At 43.1% G+C, this 15,606-nt stretch overlaps 1 protein-coding gene across 1 annotated transcript in view; it reads left to right on the top strand.

The window, feature by feature from the left end:
- KIAA1467 (KIAA1467 ortholog) overlaps positions 1-15,606 on the top strand; it is a 36,688-nt gene that overhangs the window by 15,129 nt on the left and 5,953 nt on the right. Inside the window, exons 4-10 of the mRNA XM_011993613.1 lie at positions 1,932-2,120; positions 3,198-3,328; positions 6,933-7,080; positions 7,449-7,590; positions 8,599-8,742; positions 8,926-9,007; positions 11,481-11,636. Coding sequence (XP_011849003.1) covers positions 1,932-2,120; positions 3,198-3,328; positions 6,933-7,080; positions 7,449-7,590; positions 8,599-8,742; positions 8,926-9,007; positions 11,481-11,636 — 992 coding nt within the window. The remainder of the gene's footprint in view (positions 1-1,931; positions 2,121-3,197; positions 3,329-6,932; positions 7,081-7,448; positions 7,591-8,598; positions 8,743-8,925; positions 9,008-11,480; positions 11,637-15,606) is intronic.

Below are 15,606 nucleotides of genomic sequence, written 5' to 3'. Positions count from 1 at the left end.
TACACGTCTAGGTGTGTTTTAGAGAATTCTAAACCACATCTCTTACATTAGTAGGAGTGGCTTTCTGAGGCCCACGTGAGATGTGAAAGCAATCTGGGTGGAGATCTGCTATAGAGAGCATCTCTAGCCTAGGAGTAGATTTCCGTGCAATCAAAACTTGATTACGCTTTTCCTGCCCGTGACTTCTGAAGTAAAAATCTTCTCCATCTACTAAGATTTAGAGATGTTTTTAGTCATTTGGTATCTTATGTGGTTTGCTTCATATCAAGACTCATAATGGCAAGGCCGTGGGTTTGGACACAATATGGACCAGGCTGATTTGGCCACAGACTGTGCAAATAAGGATATAGCAAACATATGGTGCTTTCTATGTGTTGACACACTATTGTCAGCACGTAACGTATGAAGGAATTTATCCCTTCACACAGTCCTGTGAGGTAGACTCATTATTATTCCCCTTTTGCACATGAGGAAGGTGAGACACCATGAGGTTAAAGAACTTGCCCAAAGTCCTGCCGCTGGTAAATGGTGGAGCTGGGGATTCAGATCCAAGGAGTCTGGCTCTGGAGTTCATGTCCTTGACCCTCATGCCAAGCTGCTGTGCCCATAACCCACAAAGCTCTGTGCCACTGGACACAGAGGAATTAAGTTTTTGGTCTATTCATTTGTTCCTTCATTCAGCAACTGTGTGTTGATGCTGCTGTGTGGCAGCCACTGTGCACCTTCTCTAGAGTTCTGCTGATTACACACAGACTGCCGAACAAGAGCAGCCTGGCCTCAGCCTCGAGGAGTCATGGTCTAGCAGGATGGGGTAACGCATCACCACCTGGGAAAAGATGAGCTAGTGCATTGTAGGATGGAGTAGGTTCCTCCAGTAGGGAGAACTGCACAGGATAGGGATCCTAGCACCTTTGAGAAGCCTGGAAGTTACCATATACCACCCCTGTTTGTCATATATATCTTCTGGCAACAAGGTCTGAAACAGCCAACCATAGTTTGTCACTCGTTTTTAGGTTGTATAATTAATTAGTCGTACTGAGGAATAGACAGAAGGAAGCTCTAAAAGTTTTGTTTCCTTTTCTGTATTAGTTGTTGCTGAAAGTGGGAACTGTATGAAATGAGTCATGTATCCCTGTCCTGAGAGTGCATGTGAAACTGACAAGGGAGAAAGTTCTGAGTCTGATGTAGTAATTAAGTGACATAAAGGCTTATTTACTAAGGGCATGGCTACTCTAATCCCTTACTAGCTGTCCTTGGACCTAGGTATTAGGTCTTCCCAAATATTTTTTCCTGACTGGGACCAAATCAATTGATTCCGTACAACTCTAGACTAGCAAGACCCACTCATCATTGCTATATGTAATCTTCAAGTTTATTATTATTATTTTTTTAATTTTTCTACTCTCAGGAAGCATTTGTTAGTGATGATTAGAATTCAGGTATTTTGCTCCCTGCTCTGCACACATTCTAGATCAGTCTTGTGTTTCCGAGCATATCTTTTCCTACTGGTTTTTTGTTCTTAACTACTTTTTCATATTCTCGAATTTGCTCCTGTCTCTTATTAGGCAAACAGTTGGTTGCTATAGGTGCAGACATTAGTGAGACAGTCTTTCTCCTTAAGGATATCACCATTTAGTTGGGGCCAAGGTGGCAGACATGTAAAGAGAAGTGTTGGGAAGGTGCAAAAGTGGAGATGCATTCGACAGTGTAGAGGAGGCCGCAGCTCTTGTCTTACATGAGAATCGTGTTGAGCAAAGATGACAGGCATTCTGTGTTCACACCTTGCTGCCAGAAGTGTGGGAGGGAGCTGAATACACAAGTGTGGTTGCTGCCTTACCACCATCCACTTGGAGTTTTGTGGCCTCTTGTTCATCTCTGCCTCTTATCTCCTCTGCCTGCTTTCCTTTTTTATCTCTCTTGTGTGCTTTTAGGTGGCTCAAGGCCAGCTGCTAATCTTGTGTGCCTTTCGGGGATGAATGGCAGCACACTGTGGTCTAGTCTTCTCCCTGAGGAGGCTCGAGATATCACATGTTTGGAGTTGATGCCAGGAAGCTTGGCTGAAACCGTCTGCCTTGTGACGGGGACACACAAAATGCTCAGTGCATTCAATGCTACGTCAGGTAAATACCATTGATCACAAAAGAACTTTGCTGCTACGAGCCATAATTTTGGATTAGAATCATCTGTTGGGTAGGGGACCTTTTTACTCTCACATGGTGGAATGTCTGATTTACTGCTCTGGAATATGGTTATTAAGAGAAATGAGAGAAAAGGTTTGGGCACTTTGAGTAAACAGATCCATGGTTCAACCTGTTTGGTGATAGGATGGGGCTGGAACTGAATTACCCAAACAGAAACTACCCTGAGGCCTTTGGTGTGTAAATAGTCTCCTGACTCTGTTCTTTGTACAAAAGACAACTGAACTTTGATTCTTCAAATTTGATGTACATGGGATCCATGTGTAAACTTGGGCATTAACTACTTAAAAAAATACGTCAGTGAAGAAATAAAGGTTTGTTGAGGCTTGTTGACTAGCCTTTTAGCTTCTTACTGCATTCAGACATACATGACAAAGGGAATGAAAAAGAATCACATGTCCTGAAGGTTCTTACAGAATCCTAAGTATACGGCCCATAGGCTTCGTACTGCTGGGCCATGTGCTCACATGGAGCAGAATAAATAACATCCTTCCCAGGTTTAGAGGTTGGAGTTTGGTCGCAGGGTGCTTCTGAGTGAAAAAAACTGGGATTTGAGTTAACTGTAGAACTGAAGCCATCTGGAAAACTTCCTATGATGCTGTGGTGCTTACTTATGTGTGGGGGAAGGAAGCAGAGTGGTCTGGTCAGCTGTCCCTGGATGTTTCCTTAGTAGTTGTTATAATCTCTAACAGATCCGTTCCCTCACCCCAGGCAAGTGAGCCCTTCTTTGTTGGAAAGGATTTAGCACCTCCATTTGATCTAAAGGGATCTAGGTGGGAAATTATTGCATGGATTTGTTAGCCAGATACCTGAGGATTCAGATCACACTCCCTGCTCCCTTCTCCTCAGTAAGACAAAAACGAAAGGCAGTAAGTAGGCAGGAGTTGCTGTCTGTTGTTCAGCCCATTGCGTCTTTCTTTTCTGGCCTGGGAACATGGCATCTGCCTTTTCCAGAGGCAAGAAGCTGTCATAGTGACCAGCCTATGTGTCCTTCCTTAGGGAAAGCCATTTGGACTTTGAACCCAAACCACTTGTCTAATGGTACCTTAGCTGCCCCAGTTGTGGTGCTGCCAGACTTGGATGAAGATGGTGTTCGAGACCTTGTAGTTCTGGCCATTGGGGAATTGCAGGTATGATCTCTATTAAATGGTTTTTGTTTCTTATAGGGAATGCTTCTATTTTAGTTGTCTCAGCTCCTAGTGTTGCTATTATAAATACTGCTTGAAATGTTCTTTTTACAAGGGTTTAAGTAAATTCTCTTTGTGAGGTTAAGTGAATATATGACTATTATGAACCCATTTTCTCTGGCAGCCTCATGGCTCCATGGACTAGGGTGTAGTGGAGCTTTAGAGTCAGATAGGTCTGTATGTGAATTCCACCTTTACCACTTTATATCTTTGCAGCCTTGGGCAAGCCATGGAGCCTGTCCAAGCTCTGGTTTCTTCATATGTAAAAAGGGCATGTTATATCTACTTATATCATTGTTATGAAAATAAGAGCTAACATATTTAAAGTGCCTAGAGCAGTGCCTACGTTTTACTGTGTATATGTATTTTTAGTTTTCCTATATTATATATGTACATTTTTATGTCAATTATAAAACAATAGAACAGGCTGGTACAAAGTTCATAAAAGATACGTAGGAAAAAAATCTAAGTCAAGCAATAATAACGACAATGACCAAAGAAAGGAGTGTTGTAATCTAGGCTGTGATAAGGCAGACTTTGATCCAGGACAGTGGCCCTTGAATTATGGTCCTAACTTGTGATTTGCAGGAACTTCAGTGTACTGGTCACTCTGCACACAGGTAAAGTAAGAGTAGATCTTTCCTCCAAATCACAGGCAGGAGTAAATTAATGAGCAGGATGATCTCGATTTTAAGTTTTTATTCTGGAAGCGTTTTTCAGAGCTTTTGTCAAAGACTTTTTCTCAGACTTCCTAGTGTGTCTGCCAAGGAAATGCTTGGGCACAAAAGAGTCAATTGGCAAAGAATGTTTATGGAAAAATGTGGATATGGCTAATTTTGCCTCATTTGATAACCTATTTTAATTTTAATAGACCTTGTGTTTGCTGTTGTGATCTTTGTATTGCCTATATGGAGTAGAGTTGTAAATTCTGCAGGTAAAATTATGCAGAATGGAATGAAATCTGTTAAGATTTTGTGGCTTTTTGCCAAGAGTCCCCCAAACTCAGAGTGCCCCGTCAGTCATGAGTTTTGAGGAGCACTGCTCTAGCACACTAAACTCTCCCTTATATTTGCAAGATAAAGGCAAGATCCAGAATGAGCTAAATTTCTGATGCCTACTTAGTTTTAAGGGTTTTAAGCTTTAAGGGTACTTTATGTTCGTTTTCTTTAGCTAGCAAGTTGGTCTCAAAGTGGACCCGAACCAAGGATTCAGGAATTATTCATGTAATCTTTTTTATCCTAGCCATTATGAATAAAGAGATTGGGGACTAGGGAAGATTTGAATTATTACTTACATCAGGGAGCAATTCTCTGAAGGGGAACATATGGGGAGGCACAGCAAGCCATTGAACAAGTTTTTGTGTCGTGGTTGAATTTAGAAATCAGTCTAACTGTCCCGTCTGGCCGCTTATTAGCTGGTAGTGGTTGGCAGGAGAGTGGCTCAGGCCCTTGGGGACCCTCCATAGTAAGGAGGTCTCCACCGGAGGAAGCGGCTTCTTGCCCACTCTTACTCTGTGCCCTTTGTGTTGGTCTCTACCCAGTGTATTGCCCATCTTGCCCTACAGAATGTTCACAATAGGGTACAGCTAGGGCATAGTCTCAGTTCTGCTTGAAAAGTGGTAGACAGTTCTAGGAAAACCTTATAGAGGCACTAGGTATATAGCGCAGCAGCTTCATCCTTGTACTGACCTCTCTACCAGCAACAAGGGACCCCAGGAACCTGCATAAGCTTCTGAGATGGAAGACTCTTCACAAGGAAGGAAACCTAAGTCTGTGACGTAGAGTGATTGCATTTGTTGATCTGGGTTTAGAGTGAAGTGGGCTTGGAGAACTGGACCTGGTTTTTGATTAGAGGAACTGATAAGGTCTAGAACATTAGTGGGAAGGGACCTTGAAGACCATTCGGTTAACTTTCTCGCACCATGCTATGATCTGTGGTTCAGCATTACAGGCATATTGGCACCCCACTCTCTTGGCGTACTCAGGCTGATGGGAATAACACGAATTTGTGAGGCAGTCCATTTCATTTTTGGGCCAACTCCAGAAAATTCTGTCCTAAGCAGAAAGAAATCTGCTTTCTCATAGCTTCCACTCATTGTTCCAGCTTCATTCCCATAGAACTACTCTGAATGAGTCTAATCCCCTTTCTATAGGAAAGCCGTTTAACCATTAGCCTAGTCCCTGTAAGCTTGCTACTCAAGGCTAAATATCCCCATTTCTTATACTGTTCTTCACGCAACCAGGAAGTCCAAACCCCTCTTTTTCTTGATTTCTTTCCTTTTGCATTCTAGTTTGTCCAAATCTCTTTTAAAATGTGGTACTTATATCTAAAAACAGCATTTTATTTGTAGTATAACCAATGTGTCAACCTAAGGGAATAGTTACTTATTTTGATATAGACTCTGTGTTTCTGTTTTTGCAGCCAAAGATCATAATATTTTTTCTAAGATTTGCTTTTTGTTTGTAACCAGTTAAAGTACCTATATCTTTTAATGTTTAATTATTAGCAGACCAGTTTTTTTTTCTGGCAGATTTTGACTCATCTTCCAGCCTAAGGTTTTTTTGAATTTTGAGTTTGTCTGATGCCATATTAGCTATCCTTCTCAGCTTTGTGATAAACTTGAACTCTATTCATTTCAAGTCTTTGATAAGAATGTTTAATAGGAATGGGGCAATGGCAGAGTGCTACGACATTCCTCTAAAAACCTCCCTCTAGGTTATTATTGATCCCATAAGTACCTTTTCCTGGTACACGGCAAAGCACATTTCTTTATCTTGTCCAGAGAGTTCATGATGATAAACTTTGTCAAAAGCTTTACTGAAGTCAAGATATCAGTAAAATCCTCGTATTTAACTGGTGACTCTGTCCCCAGAAGAAAATCCTCTAGAGCTGAAGTTGGCCACTGTGGCCTGTAGGTTAAATTTGGCCCACTACTTGTTTTTGTAAATAGAGCTTTATTGGAACATACTCACACCCATTCATTTATGTGTTGTTTATGACGGCTTTCACACTAGAACAGCAGAGTAGAATAGTTGCTACAGAGATCATCTAGCTGGCAAAGCCTAAAATTTGGCCCTTCACAGAAAAAGTTTGCTGATCTCTGAGAATAAAGTTGATGGTGTCCAGGCCAGACATCCAGTGTTCTGATGGGAGAGCACTGCCTGGATTAACTCTAGCTGGAACCAAATATTACTGGGGATTTCTGGTATTGAAGTAAAGACCCAGGGGCCAGCCATCCTATGTTTAGCTGTAGGCTAGAATTCTGTGCCTCAGGAGACTGTTCCGCAAGCAACAATTCTGCTTCAGAGAAACTGTCTGAGGTGCTTTGAAGATGCCCTTTGCTGGCTTTAATGAGGCAATGGGACATTTGCCTCACTTGCTTACTTGCAGGGAAATAAAGCGAAGCAGGTTTGGCTTTGTGCTTTCCAACTTGGGGGAGTGTTTCTGAACCTGTGGCTAATGAGGAGGCAGTGACTGTCGGAGAAGCCATTTAATTAGGAAACGATAGGGCTTCTGTTGACTCTACCCCTCTCTCTTACTTCCTCAGCCAGATCTGTGCTTTCTGCTGGTGTCCGGCCGGACCGGAAGTCCAGTGGGTCGACCTGTGAAGTACAACATCGTGGGAGTTGGGAATCTGATTGGTCCTCAGGTTTACATCACAACAAACGGGGCTGTCTACATTCTGTTTGGCTTTGGTAAGATGCAAGGCTACTTTTTGCTCCTGTTCCCCACTGGCATATGTGATGGGGTCTTCCTTATGAGACAGGCTGAAAGCTCAGGAACTCCTGACACCAGCCTTCCCAGAGCCTTCTAATGCAGGGGTCTCTCACTGTCCCCTACCTATCACAGGCTATTAACTCTGCTTTCCTTTGCTGCCTCCTCAAAAGGGAAGACTCTTGTCCAGCATCCACTTAATCACCTCCCCACTTGTTCTGTGTTGTCCAGTCTGGGTGGGCTCTGTTAGACCCATCTGGTCAGGCTCTGTGTCTCTTGCTCAGATCCTCACCATGGGACAGTTCTGTTAAATTCAAATTCTCAGTGTTGGTTCTTCCTGTGGTGCTAGGAAATATACAGGCTGTCGCCCTGCGGGACATTTTTGTTCAGGCCCAAAATCGAGACAGCTCACCACCTTCTCTGCAGATAGAAGAGCCAGAATGGGAGAAGCGAAGATCCATCAACCTCTCTGAGCTCATTGATGTTTACAGGTAGGGCAGATGTCTGTCCTTGGTCACAGTGAGGTGTCCTGTGAACTCACATGCCTTTGAGTCTCTAAGTTTGGTTGGGCTGGTGAATATGTGGGTAGAGGTTTGGGGGAAACAGTGCTAATCTTAATTTACTATCTTCTGATCTGGTTAACATGAGTTAGAAATTTTCTTCTCTTGGTAACGTAATGCGTTGGTATCTATGTGTTGGTGACCATGTGTGATCACTCCTCAGGTAGGATGCAAGGAAGGATACTTAGGGCTCTGAGTCAGAGTGGGGAGGGAGATAGACTTATCTAACTGTTTGTAAAACTGTGTTGAAGGATCTGACCTACTCTTTTCTGTATTTTTCTCTTAGTTGAATCATCATTTTGACAGAAGTGAGAATAGCGTCCATGAAATCTTATTTTTTAATTTTTATTTATTTCTTAACTAGAAGCATGTAGTTTGTCACATGCTGGGGATTTTACCCATTTAACCCCAAGCCTGGATAATAATTGTTTCATTCTTTTCTACCAGAAGTTCCAATTCATTTTCTAGCATTTTTTTAGGCAGTATCATGTTGTTTTGGTGAATTTGACAGGTATTAAGTAGAATAGTCCCAGGGGCACCGAGCAAGAACAAATTCAGCGAAGTGTATGCCATGGGCTGCTGCCCAAGCTCATTGGCAACCTCTGGCCTCCTGTCCAGATCTCTGTCTGCCTTCCCTGTGATTATCCTTGACTCTGTTGCCTTTCTCAGAGTATCCAATGTGAGAGATATTGCACTGGAACACTTCTCCTATGAGTTCCTTTTGAACTTGTATGGAATTTTCTAGGGATCCTTGGTTTCTAAGGTCAAGAAAATGAGATTCAACTGAAACAACAGTGTGTCCCACTTGATGAGATAATGGTGGGGCATGAATGTAAGAGTGTATACAGGTATATGTATACTGAGAGAAAAAGCCAAAATAAATGGCTCAGAAATCTCGTTCAAGCCAGAGACTAACTGTTGGGGTCTTATTTAACCCAGTGATGGTGTTGAGCTACTCCAGATGGTGAAGGCACCAGATTCCAACTGCAGCAACCTTCTGATTACAACCAGACAAGGCCTTGTGCTGCTTCGGGGGCAAAATCTGACACCTTACTGGACATTGAGACTTCAAGGCCTGCGCAGGTTTGCAGTGTGTTCCTTCTTGTGTTTGCTGTTTTGATCCACTTTCCCATGTCTAAAAATTGTCCAGAACAATTGCTTGCAATTCTTATATCTGGGGCCAGTGCAAGAGAAGGGAGGGAGAGTTCTTAGTTTTCCTGTTTTTCTTTTGTCACTATTGATTGCCTACTTTATCCTTATTTGCAGCCAGCCTACTCCTGGATATTTCACTGATGATCAGACGTTAGACTTCCTTCTGCAGATACAGGATGGAGTTGGGATGAAAAAGGTAAAACTTTGGGCCTCAGATCAATCAAAGCATATGTAAAGTATATACTTTCTGTCCAACCCTCTGCTAGGCACAGCAGGGAATAAGAAGAACCTATAATATGATCTCTACCTTCAAAGAACTCAGAGTCTCACTGAGTGGATAAAATGAAAATTCACAGTTCAGTGCTAAAATCTGGAGCACTGGAAGCCTTTCTAGGATAATCTCCTTCCTATATAGGAGTTTCTTGTTCTGGATCCCTAGCTTACAGTTAGGCAGTGGGAACCTTCTGAAATCTCTTGGTGGGGAAAGACAGGTATACAGAAATGTAATACTTTAACACACAGCTACACCTGAGATTTCAGAGAAGTCTGTGGTGACTGGGGTTTTATGGAAGACCTTATAAAGAAGGGAAATATAAGCAGGGCTTTTTAAAGCTGAGTCATATTTATGTGGAGAGGAAAACATGCCAGGTCAGGGGCGCCAAGACCAGAGGCCCAGACACAGAAAGGATAGAGCATGTTCCAAGGACACTGAATAGATCCTTGATATTATATGAAATTGTATGTTGTGAGAATATAATGATTGGATAGATGACTTCCATTTCTTTAACATTACAGCAGAATTACCGAGTTACAATTTTTTTTTTTGAATTATTGACCTTGCATTTTGGTTCATTTTCACTGTGAAATATATATCTATTTCTATACATTGCCCACTGTTCCCTGAGAGAGAAAAAGAATTCAACAAACACTTTATCATCACCTCTAATGTGTGCCAACTTCTGTACTGAATGCTGGAGACACAAAATTAATGAAGACAAAGTCACTGCACAGCTCTGCCACGTGCTGGAAAGTGCTGTTGTGGAGGTTCACACAGGGGTCCACTGGAAACACAGGGAGCAGATGGAGTGCAGGCGAGCTGGAGGGCCAGGGAGGCAAGAGATGCCTCATGTTGGTCAGGGGTTGTATGTGCAGAATCATGAGAGCAGAGAAAAGGTTTGCTAAATAGATAAGGGTGGGCTGAGGTGCACTCCCGCCAGAGAGACGAGAATGAGGTCAGCTTACAGAGGGCCCCGAAAGCACAGCTGCAGAATCTGGATGAGGCTTTGGAGGCCATAGGGCTATTTGGTTATGGGCAGAGGACAGATACAGTGATAAAAGCATCATGTTAGGGAGAGACTTCCAACAGTGCTATATAGGAAAAGCCAATGCCTGCGTGTAATTCAAAGGAATTTCCGATACAGATTGGGATTTCACTGGTGCTGGGAGGACAATGGAAGAAGGGTGTATAGTAGGTATAGTAGGTTGAAGGTGGAGATACTGTTTCAGCCCTGGGTTTTAATCCTGACACCATTACTTATTGGAGACCTTGGGCATATTACCTAATCTTGCCTAGCTGCAGTTTCTGCATTTATAAAACAGGGGTAATAATATTGCCTGCCTTCATAGGATTATTGTGACAGTTAAATGAAATATGTGTTTGAGTGGATACAAGTTTTTAGTGCAGTGTCTCTAGACTTCTTTTTTCCCCAAGACTGCCAAAGGGAATCTTAAAGTGCTTCTCTGTTTTTCTTTCTCTGCTGGTTGAGAAGATTTTGTCTCTGCCAGGTTCGTTCCAGGAACTTGTGTGATGCAGATTCTGAGTACAGACACAGAAAGGCGGGACTCAGGAGCCTGGAAGAATAGGGCAAGCAGTTGTCCAAAGAGGTTAGGTCCTCCACTTATAGAAGTGTGGAGACGCTGAGTAGGAGGGAGTAAAGACACTTGGGCTAGAGGAAATTGGGGAACTTCTTGGGGATTGTGGTAAATGAGAGGTTCCAGATTTGTGAGGCATTTAGGGTGAACAGCAGACATATGCCAGAATTATGAATTTGAACTCCTTCATCATTATCCTTTGATAAATGCAACTAAGCAATGAATTCCCTCTTGGATTATTTTTTTTGCCTGTTTAAACAGCATTGCTTTAAATTTGAGACTTCTCTAGGTCCATATGCCACGACACCAAGAGTCAGATCCGTAAAGCTGGGAACACCACGCCCGAGGACAGTGTTCACTGGGCCGTTGTTTTCTGAGTGGCTGCTGTGTTGTGGGGAATAAGGTGCTGCTGTTGGCATTTGCAGAGTTGCTGCTGTCTCTCTGAGGACTGTCCTAATCGTGGACAATCCCTGTGTCCACATCACTTCCTGTTTCTCAGATCCTGCTTTTCTCACCTGTAAAATGGGGTGGACTACATGATTTGAATGTCCCTTTCCCACTTGAGAACTTTGCAGTTCTTGAAATCTATTAAATGGGAACAAGGGCTGCAGAAGCTTAGGTCCTGGTCCTTAGCCATTATTCATGCTCTCTGAACACCCAGTTTGCTTGCATTTTAAAAGTGCAACCTGTTAATGTTTGTGTTATTTGAATACCTGCACATTTTTGTGTGTGCATTTTCTGGGCCTGCTGCTTTTTTGAGGCCTGGCCATGTTTATTCTCTGTCTTCTCTTTTGTAGATGATGGTTGTGGATGGTGACTCTGGCTCTGTTGTTTGGAGTTACCGTGCTCCGTGTCACATGAAAGAAACGCCAGCCACCTCGGCAGTTACTTCAGACCGGAAGTCTGTCTTCCTCTTCTGGGCCGAAGGGCTGTCAGCTGCATCTCCCAATTCCGTGAGTGAGCCTGGGAGGGTCCCTTTTTTACTTTGTCAGATGGCAGCTGCTCTGCAGGGCTGACTGTGTTCTGGAGATGTTATTTGATCCATCACTTTCCAAGGGCTGGGGTAGAAACAAGTCAGCACTCGGTGGAGAAAAGCAGGAACCCTGTGTCCTCCTGAGCCACACTTTTGCCTTTTAGCAGAGAATGTGAATGCTGACAACAGCCCCTGACTGCTGGCTACTGACAGGGGGAAGCTGAATAAAGAATAAAAAGTCCTCCCAAGATGCTAGATCCAAATTTGCAGACAGTTCATATATGCTACAATTGTTGAAGAGGAGAAATCATTATGACTGGTCTGGAGTGGGCAGAGAGAATTTCAGGGAGGGGTAAGGCTGGGCTTTGAGGCGCATGCCCTAAGACTGAAGGAACGGGTATGGGGGAGGGTGGCCAGCAGTTGGAGAGGGACATTGACCACATAAAACTGAGAGGTTGTTTGAGGAACTATGGGAGAGAAGGTCTGACACCTAGAAGGCAGATTTTAGAAAGTCCTAAATGTTACACTGCAGTGTTTTCATGGGGTTGATGAAGCAGGGTGCTACCTGTGTTAGGTACCTGGGAGTTTTTAGTAAGACCCACCCTGACCTAGTTCAATGAAACACATCTTGACTCAGCACTTTCTGTGTGCCAGGCACTGTGGTCTCTGTAGGGATCTAAGGATAAACTAAAAATAATCTTGGCTCTCTAGAGAAGACAGATGGTCCAAGATAATGGGGGGAACCTGATGAAGGCAGGATCCTGAATTCATCCACCAGGCTCAGTCAACAAGTCACTCAACTTCTCTGAGCCTCATGATCTTTATCCGTTAATGGTTAATGAAGATGCTAATATATTTGCTCATTTTGAGGATCAGATTTACCTAAAATCTAGATTATATTTCTAACTCTGACATGCCCTAACAATGTGACCATGGGCAATTTACTTAACTTTTTAACTTCCTCCCCGCATATGAGGGGACTTTAGGAAGTTCATGGAAAAATGTAATTAAAATATAAAAATAAAAAGTATCGGCCGGGCGCAGGGGCTCATGCCTGTAATCCCAGCACTTTCGGAGGCTGAGGCGGGAGAATCATGAGGTCAGGAGTTCGAGACCAGCCTGGCTAACATAGTGAAACCTCGTCTCTACTAAAAATACAAAAAATTAGCCAAGTGTGGCGGTGGGCACCTGTAATTCCAGCTACCTGGGAGGCTGAGGCAGGAGAATCGCTTGAACCTGGGAGGCGCAGGTTGCAGTGAGCTGAGATCATGCCATTGCGCTCTAGCCCAGGCGACAGTGGGAGACTTCGTCTCAAAAAAAAAAAAAAGAACTTTATTTCTTAACATAAATGCCATCAAGTTCAAGACAGTTTATAAGCATTAATACCAGCCATTTAGTCCATCCCCGAAGAACTGAGGGTCCTGGGAAAATCTAACCATGTCAATGCAGTCTTTTTTTACATTATAAACTGAAGAAAAATGAGAGCTCTTTAAAGAATTTTTAAGATCAGGAAACTAAAGAAAGTCACAATGAGCTAACTCAGAACTATAAGGTGGATGCCTCATGATTTCCCATTGAAACTCACAAAATTGCTCTTGTTTGATGAGAGGAATGAGTAGGAACATTGTTGTGGTGGAGAAGAACTCTCTGGGGAAGCTTTCCCAGGTGCTTTTCTGCTAAAGCTTTGGCTTTCTCAAACGCTCTGATTTTAAGCAGATGTTATCATTCTTTTTTTTTTTTTTCTCCTTTTTGTGGAGAATGGGGTCTCATGATTTTGCCCAGGCAGGCCTTGAACTCCTGGGCTCAAGCTATCCTCCTGCCTCTGCCTCCCTAAGAGCTGGGATTGCAGGCGTGAGCCACCACACCTGGCCAGTGTTATCATTCTTTAGCCCTAAAGTCAACAAGCAAAATGCCTTGGGCATCCCCCCAAAATACTGCCATGACTTTTGCTGTTGACCTTTCCACTTTTCTTTGACTGGACCACTTCCACCTCTTGTAGTCATTGTGCTTTGCCTTCAGGAGCACACTGGTAAAGCCATGTTTCATCTCCTGCTACAGATCTTCAAAGAAATGCTTCCAGGATCTTGATCCCACTTTTTAAAAATTTCCATTGAAAGCCCTGCTTTTGTCTGCAGCTAATATGGGCCAACAGTTTTGCCACCCGTCCAGTGGAAAGTTTGCTCAACTTTAATTTTTCAACCAGAATTATGTAAGCTGAACCAGTTGAAGTGTCTTCAGTGATGGCTATTGTTTGTGCTATTAATCATTGGTTCTGTTCAATTAGGGCATGAACAAGATGAGTTTTTTCCTCACAAATTGATGAGGATGGTCTGCTATTGTGGGCTTAATCTCCAACATCATTTTGTCCCTCGTTAAAATGAGCTATCCACGTCTAAGCTGCTGATTTCTCTGGGGCATCGTCATCATACATTTTTCAGAAGGCATCAATGATTTCACCATTCTTCCACCCAAAATTCACCATAAATTTGATGCATGTTCTTGCTTCAACCTTTTGGCAGAATTCGAGTTACTTTGATAGAGGCTCTTTTCAAACTGATATCTTACCCTTCTTGGTGCCTCAGACTAGCTCCTGTTCAGGTATGTTATAACAACTTAGTATGAGTTTATTTTGGTACAAAAAGAATTTTGAAGTCCTTGCGTAGTTTTTTCATAATCTGCATTTCCATGAACTTTTCGAAGACCCCTAGTATAATAAAATGAGGGTATTGGACAAGATAAGTCTCAAATGTCATCTTCTATAAATAAAGCGCCACGTTACAAATGCTTTACTAGAGATACAAGTAAGAAGTTTACATGGAAGCACAAAAGAAAGGAGATATTAATTTTGCCTAGGGTAATAAGGGAGCTTTTCCTCAAAGAGGGGGCCCAGGTGGGCACATAAGGATAAGTGTTTTAATGTGTGGAGATGGGGTAGAGAGGGTGGTTAGGCAGTCTAAGGGGCAAATAAGATTGGCAACGGTTAGGCAGAGTAAGGTGAAGCGTGGATTGAGGGTGATGATCAAACATTTGTGCAGCATGGGGTCGGCAGGTGAGTCATTGCAGTTTAGTCTGGAAAAGGCATATTTTGGTTAAATGGTGTAAGACGGCTTTTCATGCTAAGGAATTTGTGTTCATTTTGTAGGCAGTGAGGAAGGTGTTTGGTTGTTTTCTTCTCATGTTAGCTGAGCCAGAGATCTGTCCCGTTGTACCTGGGATCCTAAGGGTGTGTGGAAAATGCCCTCTTCTGCTTTGTGGGCATGTGGTGAGAGTGAGGTTGCAAGCTTCCTGCTCACACTTCTCCTCACTTGGGGACTTCTTCCCATGTAGCCATATGGAAGCAGGGGTAATATTCATCCCTCAGAGCTTCCATTTCCTCTACTGCAGGAGGCCCAAGGTAGTCCCAGGGGCGGAGAGGCACTTGGGAAGTTCTGGAGAGCAGCCACTTACTAACCCACATGGGTGTACTTCTGTGCTTTAACAACTGCATAGCTGCACACTCATGTACCTGCCAAGTCTCAAGTCCCATCCCCCCATAGAAATCATACTGATGAAGATAGTCCCAATGTGCATTTTTTCTGCTGTAGAGAGTTTGAAGACTGACACTCAGACCTTGGAACTTTTGTTTTATAATTGATGATTTGCCTCTGTCTGGTCAACATTCCATTCATTTCAGGAATGGATAAGATTTTTGTAATTTTTAGCCCAATGCTTGCAATTGGCTTTGACACCAGTGAAAGGAAATACCTTTGGCTTACTGTGTTTTCATAAATAGATTTCATCTCCACAGAGCCCCATCTGCTGCAAGGGATCAACCAGTGTTCTAGTACTTCCATGAGCAGAAGACTGGGAAGTCTCCATGTCAGATTCCTCTCTTGGGGCCTGCACATTGCCTCTTTCTTTCTTTCTTTCCCTTCCTTCTTCCCTCCCCTCTTCCTTCTTCCCTCCCTCCT

The sequence above is a fragment of the Mandrillus leucophaeus genome, unplaced genomic scaffold (assembly GCF_000951045.1).
Source record: "Mandrillus leucophaeus isolate KB7577 unplaced genomic scaffold, Mleu.le_1.0 Scaffold431, whole genome shotgun sequence".
In the NCBI taxonomy this organism is placed as follows: domain Eukaryota; kingdom Metazoa; phylum Chordata; class Mammalia; order Primates; family Cercopithecidae; genus Mandrillus; species Mandrillus leucophaeus.
The sequence above is the reverse complement of the archived record's forward strand: the minus strand, read 5'-3'. Positions and strand labels throughout refer to the sequence as shown.